Source organism: Corvus kubaryi, unplaced genomic scaffold, assembly GCF_017639235.1.
Source record: "Corvus kubaryi isolate FWS band 111438036 unplaced genomic scaffold, C.kubaryi_AGA036_p1.0 66, whole genome shotgun sequence".
Lineage (NCBI taxonomy): Eukaryota > Metazoa > Chordata > Aves > Passeriformes > Corvidae > Corvus > Corvus kubaryi.
Window position 1 is genome coordinate 21,206,248 of NW_024582054.1, and position 13,720 is coordinate 21,219,967.

The 13,720-nt window shown below is 41.7% G+C and overlaps 1 protein-coding gene across 13 annotated transcripts in view; it reads left to right on the plus strand.

The window, feature by feature from the left end:
- Positions 1-1,441: 1,441 nt before the first annotated feature.
- The window catches only part of UNC79 (unc-79 homolog, NALCN channel complex subunit), a 107,378-nt gene continuing 95,099 nt past the window's right edge, over positions 1,442-13,720 (plus strand). For 6 of the 13 annotated variants that reach the window (XM_042047453.1, XM_042047458.1, XM_042047459.1 and 3 more), the window contains exons 1-2: positions 3,614-7,036; positions 12,735-13,039. In XM_042047453.1, coding sequence (XP_041903387.1) covers positions 6,846-7,036; positions 12,735-13,039 — 496 coding nt within the window. In that variant the 5' untranslated portion in view covers positions 3,614-6,845. The other 7 variants (XM_042047455.1, XM_042047456.1, XM_042047466.1 and 4 more) reach the window with 5 other exon arrangements.

Sequence of the window (13,720 nt, forward strand, 5' to 3'; positions counted from 1 at the left end):
ATACTTATGGAAGCTCAGTTCCCCTCAGTGCAGAGAGTTCCCTATTGTTCTGAAATGAGCAATAAAGCAGTTCAGATTGATTTGTTGCATCAACAGACAGAAATTCAAAGATGAAACCTGTCTTCAATATCTTATTTCAATGAAGTCTGAAAGCCATTTGTCTGTATTTTCATCACTTATGCTCCATGTTGTGAGACATAGGGTTGGGTGAAGTAGGGTTTGTAGCACCACATGACCTCTCTGGGCACTTTACTAAATAAAGCTTCTAATAAGAGAAAAAACTCAAATGTTTACTCTCAAATATTTGAATGTAAAAGAGAAAACAGTGGTATAAGTTGGCTTCGCTCTCTCTTTGGGGCTCACAAGCAGCAGGGAGTGTGGAAAGAACTATGGCTTCCAGTAAGAGCTCTGTTTTGTACCTAATTAAGTGTTGAAGAAACATTGCCCGTGCAGTATTTTTAGAAAATTGCTTTCAGAAAAAAAGCCAACCAGTTAAATGCCAGTGAACAGCATCTGCCCCTTCACCACAGTTCCTGGCACCAAATATGCTTTGTCCTCAAACCAGGGCAGCAGTAATTTGGAGGCACTGCCTTGTATGATGAATAACAAAACATACCTATTTTCCTCCATCTCCATAGCACAGTTCTCTTTGACTGGTACAGGCCTACTCATCTTACACAGCCCAGAATTTTGAGGAGAGTGTGTTGCAATGGACTTTTTTTGTGTGTAAACATCAAGACTCCCATGCCCTGGCTGATGAAATATTGCTCCTTCCACATAGCTTTTTCAGAGGTGTGAGGATCTAAAAAACTGGTTTGGAAAGTTTTGGAGAAGAAACTCCTAGCTTTCCTCGGGAAAGGCACGGCGGTTCCGAGGTGCTTGGTGCACTATAGAAACAGGTGGGGAAACCCGGGCAGAGGCACCTGACTTGCCCGCCCGCCCGCCTGGGGCACACAGCTGGAGCCCAGGGGTTGAGGGGAGAAGTACTCAAGGGAACAACCGTCCTGTTCCATGCCAAGGATCACACGGAGAACACAGCACAACCCCTGGCAGTGCCACCACCGCTGTCTTCGCTCAGTGCACTCCCGCGGGGCCGGGCGAGGGCACCGCCAGCTCCTCCGCAGCCCCGGCCACCCTAGCGGTCCCGGGAGTACCGCCGAAGCTTATCAAGATTTTCCGGCTCGGCAGCTCTCAACTCGACGCTGTGACAAGCTCGGCGGGGCCACAGCCCCACTGGCGTGGGTGTCTCAGGACCGCCCCGGGGCCAGCCGGCCTCCCCCTCCCCATGCCATCCCATAGCATCCCATGGCGTCCCATGTTCCCCGTCCCACCTCTCACCCCGTCCCTCCCGAGGATGCTGTTTGCCGCGGCCGCCAGGCGCGCTGCTCCTTTAAGCGCGCTCCCGCCCGGTCCCGCCCGCCCGCCGCTCCCCGGCCCGCAGCCCTGCGGCACCGGCAGCGGCAGCGACACCGGCACCGGCAGCGACACCGCGGCCGGGGGCCGGCGCTCCGCGGCGCCGAGGGGCAGAGAGGGGCGGCAGCATGTCCACCAAGGCGGAGCAGTGTGAGTGGGGGCCGGGCGGGCGCCGGGCCGGGGTCTGTCCGAGGGGAGGGGAGGGGAGCGGGGCCGGGGCGCCGTCCCGCCGATGGCGCTGCCCCTCCGCCGCCCGCCCGCCGCCCCGGCGGGGCCGCGCTGCCCGGGCTCCTGCCGCGCTCTGCGGCGGCCGCGAGCAGGCGGTGCAGGGGGAGGGGGCTGCCGGCGTTCTGGCTCTTTCTGTCGGAGCCGCCGCCGGTGCTGGGTGGCCGCAGCCCCCGGACCCCCTCGCTGGCCGGGCGACCCGCTCGGGGCGGCGGCGTGTTTGTGCAAAGGCAGAGCCGGGGACCCGACCGGGGAAACGAGGGATCGGGGATGAGAGTTAATATTGAGACCTCCGGCTTGGCCCCCCGCCCCACGGCGGGAGCGGTCCAGCCTGCCCCGTCTGCCAGCGCTGCGTCCTGTCCCAAAGGATGCAGCCACCTGCGAGAGCAGGGGTGACGCACGCGTTGCCACCTTGCAGGTGGTCTTGCAGTGAGATAGAGCGACAAGAGTCGTGCTGTCGTTCGTGCCCGTGCCGCTCACCTTTAGGGTGAATGTAGGCTGGGTGTTAGTGTCTTGCCCACAGGCTGCTTGCCACAGTGGCCAGTGTCCCAGCAGGATTCCCCCAGGTGCTGGCATCCGCCTGCCCGCGGCCAGCGTGCCTCTGCTTGGTCACGGGTGTTCTAACCACCATGTTGGCTAGATCTGATTAGAGCATGATTAGATGACATGGTGGTTGGGATACCTGCATCTGGGCCATGGAAGTGCTCCCCAGTGTTGTTGCTCATGACACCTTGGTGTGTCTGCAAGAGCCCCGATGGGAGGCTGAAAAGAAAATACTCAGGGTAGTCAAGCTCGTCACCCATGTCAAAGCTACTTTCTAGCTTGATACAGTGTCATGGTTATGAACAGGCAGTCTGTGACCAGGGGGTAGGATTGATGTTTGTCATGATGACGTGATATGATTTGACACTTCACATGCTGAGACTTCCTCTTTTCTTCCTCCGGGTCACTGAGGAGGATCCTTGTGTTTGTAGATGTCTATGCTGAACTGGTCTAACAAAAAGAATACCTGTATTTTTTTACTTTACGGTTTACTGCTTATTTATAATGATGGATGATCTTGCTTTAAAAATATTATGCAGATGTTAATTTATTGCTGTAGAGGTGCAGTTCTAGCCTCATAAATAGAGACACAATGTTCTGACTGTGCAGAAGCCCTGAATTGTGCAGTGTTTGGATCTGTAGTGTTCTGTTGTTGCTACCTTCCTCACCTTCCACTTGGGTTCTGTAACTGTTTCTTCTTTCATGTGATACTTATGCATTAATTACACTTCCTTCACACTGCCATGTGGAAGGATTTGTGCTGCTTTTTTCCCCAGCCCTGGCTATGGCATTATCTTCCTCTTCTATTCTGCTTTCTCTGTTCCTCCATTCCTAATGCTTTTGGTCTGTTGTTTGAGCTTCTCTTTCGTATTTTATCCTTGGCTGCTTTTTCTTTTCATCCATTTGTACTTTTCAAGACACTGCATCTAGGCCTGCCATGTCTCTGTTGCTATTTTAAGATTTACTTGGGGTCCAGATTTCAGATCTTTCTGCCTCCTAATGTTCCTTTTCATGATACTCCAGGAAGAGTATTTGGTTAATGGCCATATCCTTTGCATTCTAACCTGCTGAATGTATTTTGTTTATCAAGGCTATATCCCTGACTAGTTCTTACGGCATTACCAAATGTTTTTACATAACTTCAAGATTCCCTCACCTGCAATTTTTGAGCAATGGACTCTGACAAGGATGTGTTGGTGTGCATACATCACTACCAGTCAAACCCCAGCTGTCGCTGTTGTTGCTTCTGCCCTCACTGAGTGACAGGCAAGAACCAGAATGTCTTGAGAAGGACTCAAGTCATAATGAATCTCAGTTTATCAGTGAAACACTACGACTGAGGAATCACGCTGAACAGAACAGAAGATGTGCTGGTCTAAACATGAATACCACAGCTCTTGGGCAGGTTGTATGAACAACAGGTAAAATGGTGTCAGTCTGGGAAGTCGACTGGAGAAGCTTCCCTTTTTTGTAACCACACACATCTTGTATCCCATGCTAGACGTATCAACAGTGGCTTTCATCATTTGACTCTTTGCAGCATGCCTCACATGTTCTGTTGTATTCAAAGAAAATGAATTCTTTTTCACCTTAAGTAGCAGTAATTGGTATTTAGTTGTGGTAAGTAATGTCCTGGGAATGTCTGATGCCTGCTCTATTCCCCTCCAGAACAGTGGAGCAGCCAAAGCCAAAGCTTTGAGGACTCCTAATGGTTTCACTCTTGGTTCAGTCAATGCTTACACAAGGGCTGAGGAGTTTAGTGAAGTCTGTGTAGATCCTAGAGAGATACCTATTTGTTTTTTAGGATGACCCTGTGACAGTGGCCAAGTACTTCCACAGGGTGACATCACTTTTTGAAGTGTGTCTTCAGGTACTCAGAAACTCAGAAAATTGGGTCATTCACACACTTCCTGTAACTCAAAAGCTGGGAAAGTTTTTGCTCTAGGGCTTTCCTTCAGAATTTTCTTTGTGTTCTGGGAGTCTGTGCTGAAATGGATAGAATTTTGGGAAGCAGAACTGAGAAGTGAGGCTGAAAACTTTAGCCTAGAGCTAGTGTTAATATTTAGGCTTTATAAATAAGTTTTCTCTTTTGATATTTTGCCTGATACAATTGCACAATGGCAATTAATAGAAATAAATGGATTTCCATCTTTAAAATAAAGTGATTATAAGTGATTCTAGATAGCCCTATGCTCTGTATTGAAAGTTAGTAACTGTAGGGAAGCACACAGCTCTCTGAAATACATCTAGGTCTGAATTCTGTAATCGTCTTTGGCATTTTGTTCATCCATTTAATTTACAGATATCTGACAGTAAACCATGGCAGCCACAGTAATCTGTGCACCTTGCTGCGAATTGTTCTTAGTTGGGTACTGTGACACATAGTCTGTGTCCTTTACAAGTATACTTGGTTTCATTTTTTTTTCACCTGACAAGAGAAAGTAACATCACAAAATACGTTTAGGAAGTCATTGCTTTCTTAATCTAGAAATTAAACCAAATTAGCTTTTTTGACAGTTAAAGCAAATGCCTACCTTTTAAATAATCTGATGAGATGGCCTGCAAATCTGGGACTAAAACTGAGATTAGTGGGCAGAAAGAATGAAGTGTGAGATGGGAAGGGGAAAGCAGTCTTGGGCAGTGCAAGTCAACCTCTGTAATGTGGAGTGAAACACATCCTGCCCAGATGTTACTACCCCAGTGGTTTGGGGGCTGTATAGGAAGCTGGTTATGGCTGCTCTCACATGGGATAACCTCCTGAAAAGCATAGTTTATGTGCCACAGGCCTATGTGGTGGCCTGAAAGGCTCTGATCTTGCTCCCAGCTATCCTGAGGCAATCTGAGTCTGAGTGATGAAATTTGTCTTTTCAGTTGTTTGAGGGGGAGGGGAAAAAGTAATGTGATTGATTTTTAATTATTCATTAATGTGACCTTAGAATAAATTTGTGAGGTAAAAGACTTAAAGATGAGGAAAAATAACTAAAGATGCTTATGCATTTTTATTGTATTACTTTTGCATATGCATTATGGCAGTGTCCCTGGTTGCATTTTTGCTTGCTGTTTTCATATAAGCCCCAGCCCTTCAGCCACATGATGGGCTTTCTCCTTGTGATGAAGCCAGGTAATATCACGAGGGAGACTTCTGTCTGTAGAAGCTTCACTTGCTGCAGGAACTGGGGAGTGCAGTCCTTACAGCACGAAATGAGTTAAAGAATGACCTTGATTGGGTGCTGCAAGGCTGGATATCTTGTCATGCATTCAAGAAAACAGTATTCTTCATTTGATGATTTTTTGGGAGTTCCTCATTTTATGGATAATTGACTGATAATTGATGGATAACCTCATTTGTTGTGTGGCTAACTACTCACTGAATCTTTTGTTTCCTGGATATGAAAGTCCAGTGTGTACTGTTACCTATACTGGCAAAATGGCTTTCAGTATCTTAAGCTGAGCCTCCAACAGTATTTGCAGACATTTTGCTCTTGGTGTCTGTCCATCAGTCTTTTTCTCTAATATGGATACAATGTCACCCCATCTCATTCAACTTGCCAGTGGCACAGGAGAAAATCAGAATGTTCATGAACTGTTCAGATATCTCAGCAGTGAGAGGCATAGTGATGTCTCTCAGGCAGTTAGTACCTTTGTTCAGTGGAGGATTTAATGGTATTCATACCTTAATAAATGCCACTTGACTATGAGAATCAAACAAAGTGTTGACTAATTGATTGTTTAGGAAGCATGGTTTATCTTCCACACTGAAGGAGCCCTGTAGGGGAGCAAGGTGTATCTTGGTGTAGTGAAACACTGTTTTAATCCGTATGCTTAAGGGCTGAAAGAATTCAGAAGCATCTCCCCTTTTAACTGCCTGTTACAGTCTTGGTGCACTTTTACCATGATGAAGAGTTCCCAGGCAGCTGTGCTTTCATGAGGCTGTGTCTTCAGTCCAGTGCAGCTGAGCAGCCCTCTGTCACAGCCAATGCACTCTGTCTCTCAGCAGAGTTGATTAATCTGAGTGGAGCACAGAGTGTTGGGTGTGTGTAGGTGTCTCTACATGAGACTGTCTTGTGCTGTATAGGCAATGTAAGGCAATGCAACTAGGGTGGGTGATCACTTTTTTCCCAATACTGAACAGGGATCCCATTAGAAAGTAAACCCACTGTTACTTGTAATACAACAAAAAATGGTTTGAGTGAAGGTGTACACCTGCTACTGCTCTTTGAAATCCCCTCATCTGGTTGATCACACTTCCTAAGACAAATAAACAGCAGACATATTGCTCCTTTCATGTCTTTAGTTCATTGCATAAAGTAAATGTATGGCCTACAGTAAATCAAACCAGGTCTCTCTGTCTTAGCTGATATCTCTGCTTTGGCTGTAGAAACACTTATCTGTCTCACATGAACCTCCTGTGATCCAATGACTCATTCATTATAAATGAATCTTGAGATGCTTGGAGACATGGAAGAAGTACAGAGTGGTAATATATATTTTTTAATTTGCTAGCACTGTTTGCCTAATACAGATGCAGAAATTCACTTCCATGTGTTCTCCCTGGTACTCTTACAATTTATTCAGTCAGAACAGAAAGAACAGAGAGATTTTTCTGTTTGTTGAGTTTAACACTTAAATTAAAAAAAAAAAAAAAGGAAAAGGAAGAAACAGACATGACTCTGTCAAAGTCTGCAAAAAACCTAAATGAAAGTTTCTGTGTTTGTCTTTTTGTCTTTTATGTAGTTGCTTCCAAAATCCGTTACCTTCAAGAGTACCACAACCGGGTTCTCCACAACATATACCCTGTGCCCTCTGGAACTGACATTGCAAATACTCTGAAATACTTTTCTCAGACGTTATTGAGGTAAGTTTTGACTAATGCTCTTGAAGAAAAAAGAGCTAAAGAATTGTAGGAGATATTGATTGGCTTTGTATTGGTTTCCAGATTTAATGGGTCAATGGTCAGCCAAAAAGAGTCAGAGCATAATTTAAGAAAAAGATGGTATGAACAAATCTCTTCAGTGGCTGTTGCCCAATTTGCCCAGTTAAGCCCCTTATTGAGTGGCTGATTCTAGAATAAACTTGGTTGATTATGCATTTGCTTGGCCCTCCTAAGACTTAGCTGAACGCACAGACATGCTGAACTTGTGAAGAAAGGAGTTTCTGACCTGTAGAGTTTTAGATGTGTATAATCATGACCTCCTTGACAGTCCTGGTGCCTCAGAATCCCAGAGTGATGAGCCAGACAAGCAGAACTGGATTCTTACTGTGCCGTAGTTCAGCTGTTTTGGGTTCTGGTTCAGTCCCTTAGAACAATAGGAGTAGACACAAAGTTTGTATACAGATCTGGATTTTCATGGCAACACCACATCAGGATTGTTCTGACTCAAGGTTTTTGACTTAGTCTAATATTAGTAATAATATATAATACTAAATACCACGTGAATGCAAAATACATTATGAACAGGAAATACTACCTCTTGTCTTGCTAAAAAAGATAGGAAAAAATGTGAGACTTTATTAGGAATAATGTACATTCCACAGTGCTGCCTAGTGGATTCATATTTCCAAATTGTTTTTAAAATGGCTTTTGGCCGCGAAGAGGGGATTTCTATCTGCTGGTTTTGGCTGGCACTAGTTTTCACATCCAGAAGAATGCAGTTAAAATTGCATTTTTGTGCATAGCTTCCTGATTTATACCTGGAAAGATTGTCCTTGCTGTCAGAAGGTAGTTTGGAAATAACGCTGTTTGCCTTATTTGAGGAGGAAACATTAACAAAATACAATTTACTCATATATTTGTACATATACTCCTATGATATATACAAGTTGAGAAGCAAGAATTTAAACTTGAGAGAATGAGAACAGTTCATTCTAACAGTCAAAGAGCCTGAGATGCATCAAAATTTTCTTGACCCTGTTTATAAGAAGGAGAGACACATAGACAGAAATAATTTTTAGTGGAACGCCTGTTCACAGCAAACTTGAAAACCTCCTGCTTGCTTTTGAAAATTTCAAGAGCAGATCTGTTTCCCTCCTCATTTACACTGTTGAAGAAAATTACAGCAGCCAGTAGGACTTCTTGTTTGAAGATTAATAAATGAAATTTGGTCTCATTGTATTGAGCAGTGGGAAAATATGTTCAAAGAGTCACTACAGATACCTCTGAAATGTGTCTCTGTTCCCACATCAGGCTGTTATGATGGATTATTTGTGCAACACTTAAATTGCATTTAAGTAAGATTATTTATGACAAGACAGCTTTTGCTTAAGTACTGTGAACCTTTAAGCTGTTAAAGCAAGAAAGTTGGACTTGATCTGAATATTTTCTCTTTCAGCTGTAACTACCAAGTGCTGTAATGAGATATGTTTCTTTTTGATCAGAAGTTCACTTGGTCAGGATAGATTTAGAATGTGCTGTTTAAAGAAAGCATCTTTATAGCACTCCATGGTCTTCATGTTTCTAAACAGTACAGCTGACATGTCCTGTGTGATAAATTCTTCACACTCAGGAGCAGTGATGTTCCTGGGCTTACTGAAAAAGCTTTATACTTAGCAACTATGAGAGCAGATCAGAAATCAGGGCAGCAATTGCACAATCGAGCAACTCCCTTTCTTTTATTTCATGTTCAGAGTGGGACTGAACCAAAATCCTCTTGTTGATAATGCTGAACCTCATGGGGCAGAAGTGATACTCATATCTGATACACAGACCTATACAAATGGCTTTGTCCTTCATGATCTGGGATCTGATCAGCTTCAGAACTAAAAGGGTATGAGAAATTAATGCCTGGACTTGATCTAAATTTAAGTGGAAAGAGTTCTGATACTCATCAAGGTCAAATTCACATTCTAAACCCCTGTAACTGGGGAGTTTAAACTGTGGGTCAAAGACTGAGTGCTATTGTTGAACCAGTATAAGTTTATATGCTTGCTGATACTAAGAAAGAAGATGGATAAAAAAGCAAAACAACACACCCTGTATTTAGTGTGGCAGATGGAAAGAAGGAAACTCCCACCCACTGTGTGCAGATCTCTGCAAGATTTATCCTAAAACTAAACAGACTGGTTAAAAACCTTTCTGAAGAGCGTGTTCAAAAATTTCTTTGAATATTTTGCATGCTGAGTCTCCTTTCTGCCTCCTACACTGAGACTCCATTGTACAAGGTTTAACATCAATCACAGAAGTACATGGTGGAGAATAATCTTTCTAGCTTAACACAGAGCATATGCAATGAATTTGGGCTGCTAAGAGAATGCTGATACAACCGTGACAAAAATGCCCGTTGATTTCTGGAGCTTTTAGGTTGGTTGTCACCATCTACTATTTTAAAATAACTTCAAAAATACTTCCCAGTTTGTCTGCTCTCCTTGCAGCTGAATTTTTTAGGACAAACAATTCTTGATGAACATGTATAGTAGTAGAAATAATGGAGGAATAGTCAAAGAAATTCCACATGATGATTGGGTTTTACAGAAGTAGATTTTACTGTTTATTACACTTTTACCTTTCCATGTTAAGGACACATTGACTGTGTTCTTTTCAGTGGGAAGTGCCCACTGTTTAGAATCACATTCATATGTGGTATCATTTTGCTGACTAAAGATGGATTGCACAAGAGATTAATTTGCTCCTTTGCTCTGTACGCAGCCTCTATAAATTGCAAGCTCAGGGGTGGGGGGAACAGATGTGGAATGGCTGAAAAAAAAAAATTCCTTATTTCTATAACAAACATCACATAAAATCACCATACACAATGCATAGCACATTGACTCATTTAGTTCTTCTTTAATTTTCTCTTTGGGAAAAGCATTTCTTTACATTACAGCATGAATTTGTTTCATGCCCTACTCATTTTCAGTGATTTCTCCCTCATTTGAGGAATGATCTAAGGCTCAATAAACATCTCACAAAAAAGCTTATTCTTTCACATTTTCCTGAAGAAAATTCTCCATATGTATTTCTAAGCAAAATACTTTATGTGAGGCATAGTTTTAAAGGCCTTGGTGGCTAATTAATGGTCAGGCTTCTTTTGCTGCCTTGGTGAGATGTAACTCACTTGTACCCATTTTAGGAAACCTTTCCAGGAAGGCAGTAATTTTGGGATAGATTTGCAGCAAAGATATACACATCTTGAAACAAGCCTTGGTAGCTTTGCCCCTTATTGCAGAGCAAGTTCAGTATGGAGTAAGTTCAGTATGGAGTTATGATTTGCAGATACTCCAAATTCTCAGCACTTGGTTTGAATTGAAACAGAAGCAAATTGCAGTCATTGTATCTTGGTCTTAAGGGACTTCCTAGCTTTTCAGTTTTGCCTCTTCTGTTTATTGCTTTTAAAAAATGTGTCAGGCAAAAGCCTGGACATGAATTTTTTTTTTTTTTGTTTTGTTTTTTAATAAATTTGGTGTGGTTACAGCTGGAATTTAGATCTAGTCTTATTACTGGTAAACAGAAGGATGCCCTGATCAAGATACAATAGGTGTGCTTTGGCATCTAATCCAGAGATGGGCCCATAGCTCAGTGTAAAAAGAAAGGATTAATATCCTTTCTGGAAATAAGCGCACTTGAAGTGATGTTTTGGCAAATAAAGGGATGCATAATTGGTATTATCTGTTGGTAGACAAGAAAGGAGTATAGTCATATCTCTAAAGATAAGCTGAAAAATATGGCAAATGAACATCAAGCAAATTAAAAGGAATCAGCACTCTGATAATTTTTTTTTAAAGTCATACTAGATATTAGGTGATCTTCTGATACAATTTCATAAACACCACTGTGCTAGTGATCACGTTTCTTTTACTGGACATTGGGTAACAGAAACCAAAATAATCTGCCAAATATGTGAGGCACAATAAAAAAAACCAATAACCAAAAAAATAGTTTCTTAAGACAGGCTTTGTCTGTCATCTCTGACTGCAAGGTGATGTGATAGTAGCCATGTAGCCATGTGATAGTAGCCACTTGGCAAAGAACTGTTTTTATAAAAGTGTTTTGTATATATGGCAAATGAATGATACCTTGTCTTATAAGCACCTTAGCAAGAGTTTGGCTTACTTGTGTAAACTGTTGAATTGACTTGGAGGTAAGATTTGCTGAGGTGATTATATGATAGGGATTTCTGTACTGTTAAAGAAAAGAGAGGTTTCCAGAAGTGCTCTCTCTTGACATAATTCTGCTCTTCACGAGTCAGTGGAAGTCTTAGTGCTACTGACTTGTCTTTTATAACCTTTAACACTGACTTTGGGAACAGAGTTAAACCAACAGGAATTGCTTTTGGAAATCCCAATGACTGAGAGGTGCAAAAATGTGCTGTAAAAAGGAAAAAAAAACATTGTGTGTGGGTTAATATATTTAAAAGGTGTATTATATTTTATAGGCACATATGGAGATTATGAACTAACCCTATAATTGCTTGATAACTAAAATATAACACTGCTTAAGTGACAATTTATTTCTATTTAAAATAGTGGGGTTTATTTTTTTTAATAAATTAGATTACCATGTTTACAACCATGTTTACAACCATGTTTGCAACATTCTTAAAACTACATAACAAGCTGGTTGACGTATAGCCTCTATTTTGATTCCCACTAAATTCTTTTTATTTTTTGAAATTATCTCTCCTTTAGTTTATAGTGAGTTTTGTTGAATAATAACGTAAGTAACAGCAGGAGTGTATGGTAACATACTGTCTGATCTGCAGTTACATAATTGGTCTTGCTTGCTTAGCCCTTAGATTTTTGAAGGTAACTATTTACACAAGGAGTGTTTGTATTCATAAAGCAAAATGTTTCCTCCCTAAACATGGGCAAAATTAAAAACACACATAAACAACCATTATCATTAGCTCACAAACATATGCTAAAGACCATCTACTATATATTATTTTATGACTTTTCCAAACGTAGTTTAGTTAACATTTTAGAAATATTATATTATTTCTAAATCCATGTGCCTGTTTAAACTTCATTATCTCAAATGATACTGAGTGAGTGGTCATGAAACAGTATCATAAAATACATACAGACATTATTTTAATGCAATAAACATGTGATTTTTAAGACTATCTTAACAAACACACATGTTTATTCTTTGCTAAAACATGTTTCTGCAAGTGCCACACCTATATTTTGCATGTTTTCACTCAGTTGGCTCAAAAGATTATAGGGGGGAAAAAATAAATCTCTCAAAATCCTCAGAATCTCAGAGCAAAATACCAGCCTATTTTGACACAGCTAAACACTTCTAATTCTCAGAATTTTTCTTAACTGTGAAACATGGGTAGGGCACTGAAACATGCATTTTTATATTTTTGCTCCTTATGAACCAGATAACACATGAGATGCAATGAAATTTTCCTAGATGTCAATTTTTAATTCTCCTACCTTGAAGCATGAAAGTAAATGGTTGCTAGATTTGTAGACATGCTGGTTTTGGTAGTGATTGCATCTTATGTGGGATGTATCTGGTCTTTTATTATTTGTTTTATAGTGTCATTTCAATGTAATGTGCTGTTCTTTGTGTCTTTGTTGTCTCTTTTTTTTCTTTGTCCCCCCAACAGCATTTTGTCCCGCACAGGGAAGAAGGAGAATCAAGATGCCTCCAATTTGACAGTGCCCATGACCATGTGTCTTTTTCCTGTGCCATTCCCACTCACCCCATCTCTAAGACCACAGGTCAGTTCCATCAACCCTACTGTTACTCGCTCCCTCCTTTACAGCGTCCTGCGAGATGCTCCATCTGAACGTGGCCAGCAAAGTCGTGATGCTCAGTTATCAGACTACCCATCTTTGGACTATCAAGGACTTTACGTGACACTGGTGACACTGCTGGATCTAGTTCCCTTGCTACAACATGGGCAACATGGTAAGCAGGCCCTTGAATGATTCCAGTGCTGTGAATCCATGAGTGGTGCATATATGCAGTAGAAGAGATGGGCCTAAACTGACCTGGATCTGGATTTCAAATCTCCTGGGATGCATTTATATCCAAGTGTTTGGTTTGACTTTCTTAAATAAAGGACTTTTTTTTGCTAAATGTGGATTTGAATTCTGAGGTTGTCTGATTTTTAGTGATGTGCTGGTGGTATGTAACGAAAACAAAATGGTATGTAACAAAAATTGCACGGCTGTAAAACTACCCAGATTTTTAACTTGAATCTGCTGGAATAACTTCAGACTGTCTTTTTGGGGTGGGTCTCTTAAAAATGCACAGAGCTTGCAAATGTGTATCTGGCCTATCAAAAATACACAGATTGAGTGTTCTGGTGAAGGTCCATCTCTACACAGAATATAGTATATATCTAATTGAAGAAAAAAACATGGTAATTGTGCTTTGAGATGGTTTTAAAGTACTCCTGTGTAAAAATGGTAGCAGCATCTCTGTCTGACTCAGAGAAAAATGATATTGTCTTATGTTTTAAATTAGCTGCAAGCTTTCTTTTGTGACTGTGCTGTATTTGTGTTGTTTTCCCTCGAGTTCTGCTCTGCATCTGTCTGGCTTGTTAATCTGTTACGCTTTCCATACTGGGATCCAGTAGCCCAGTAT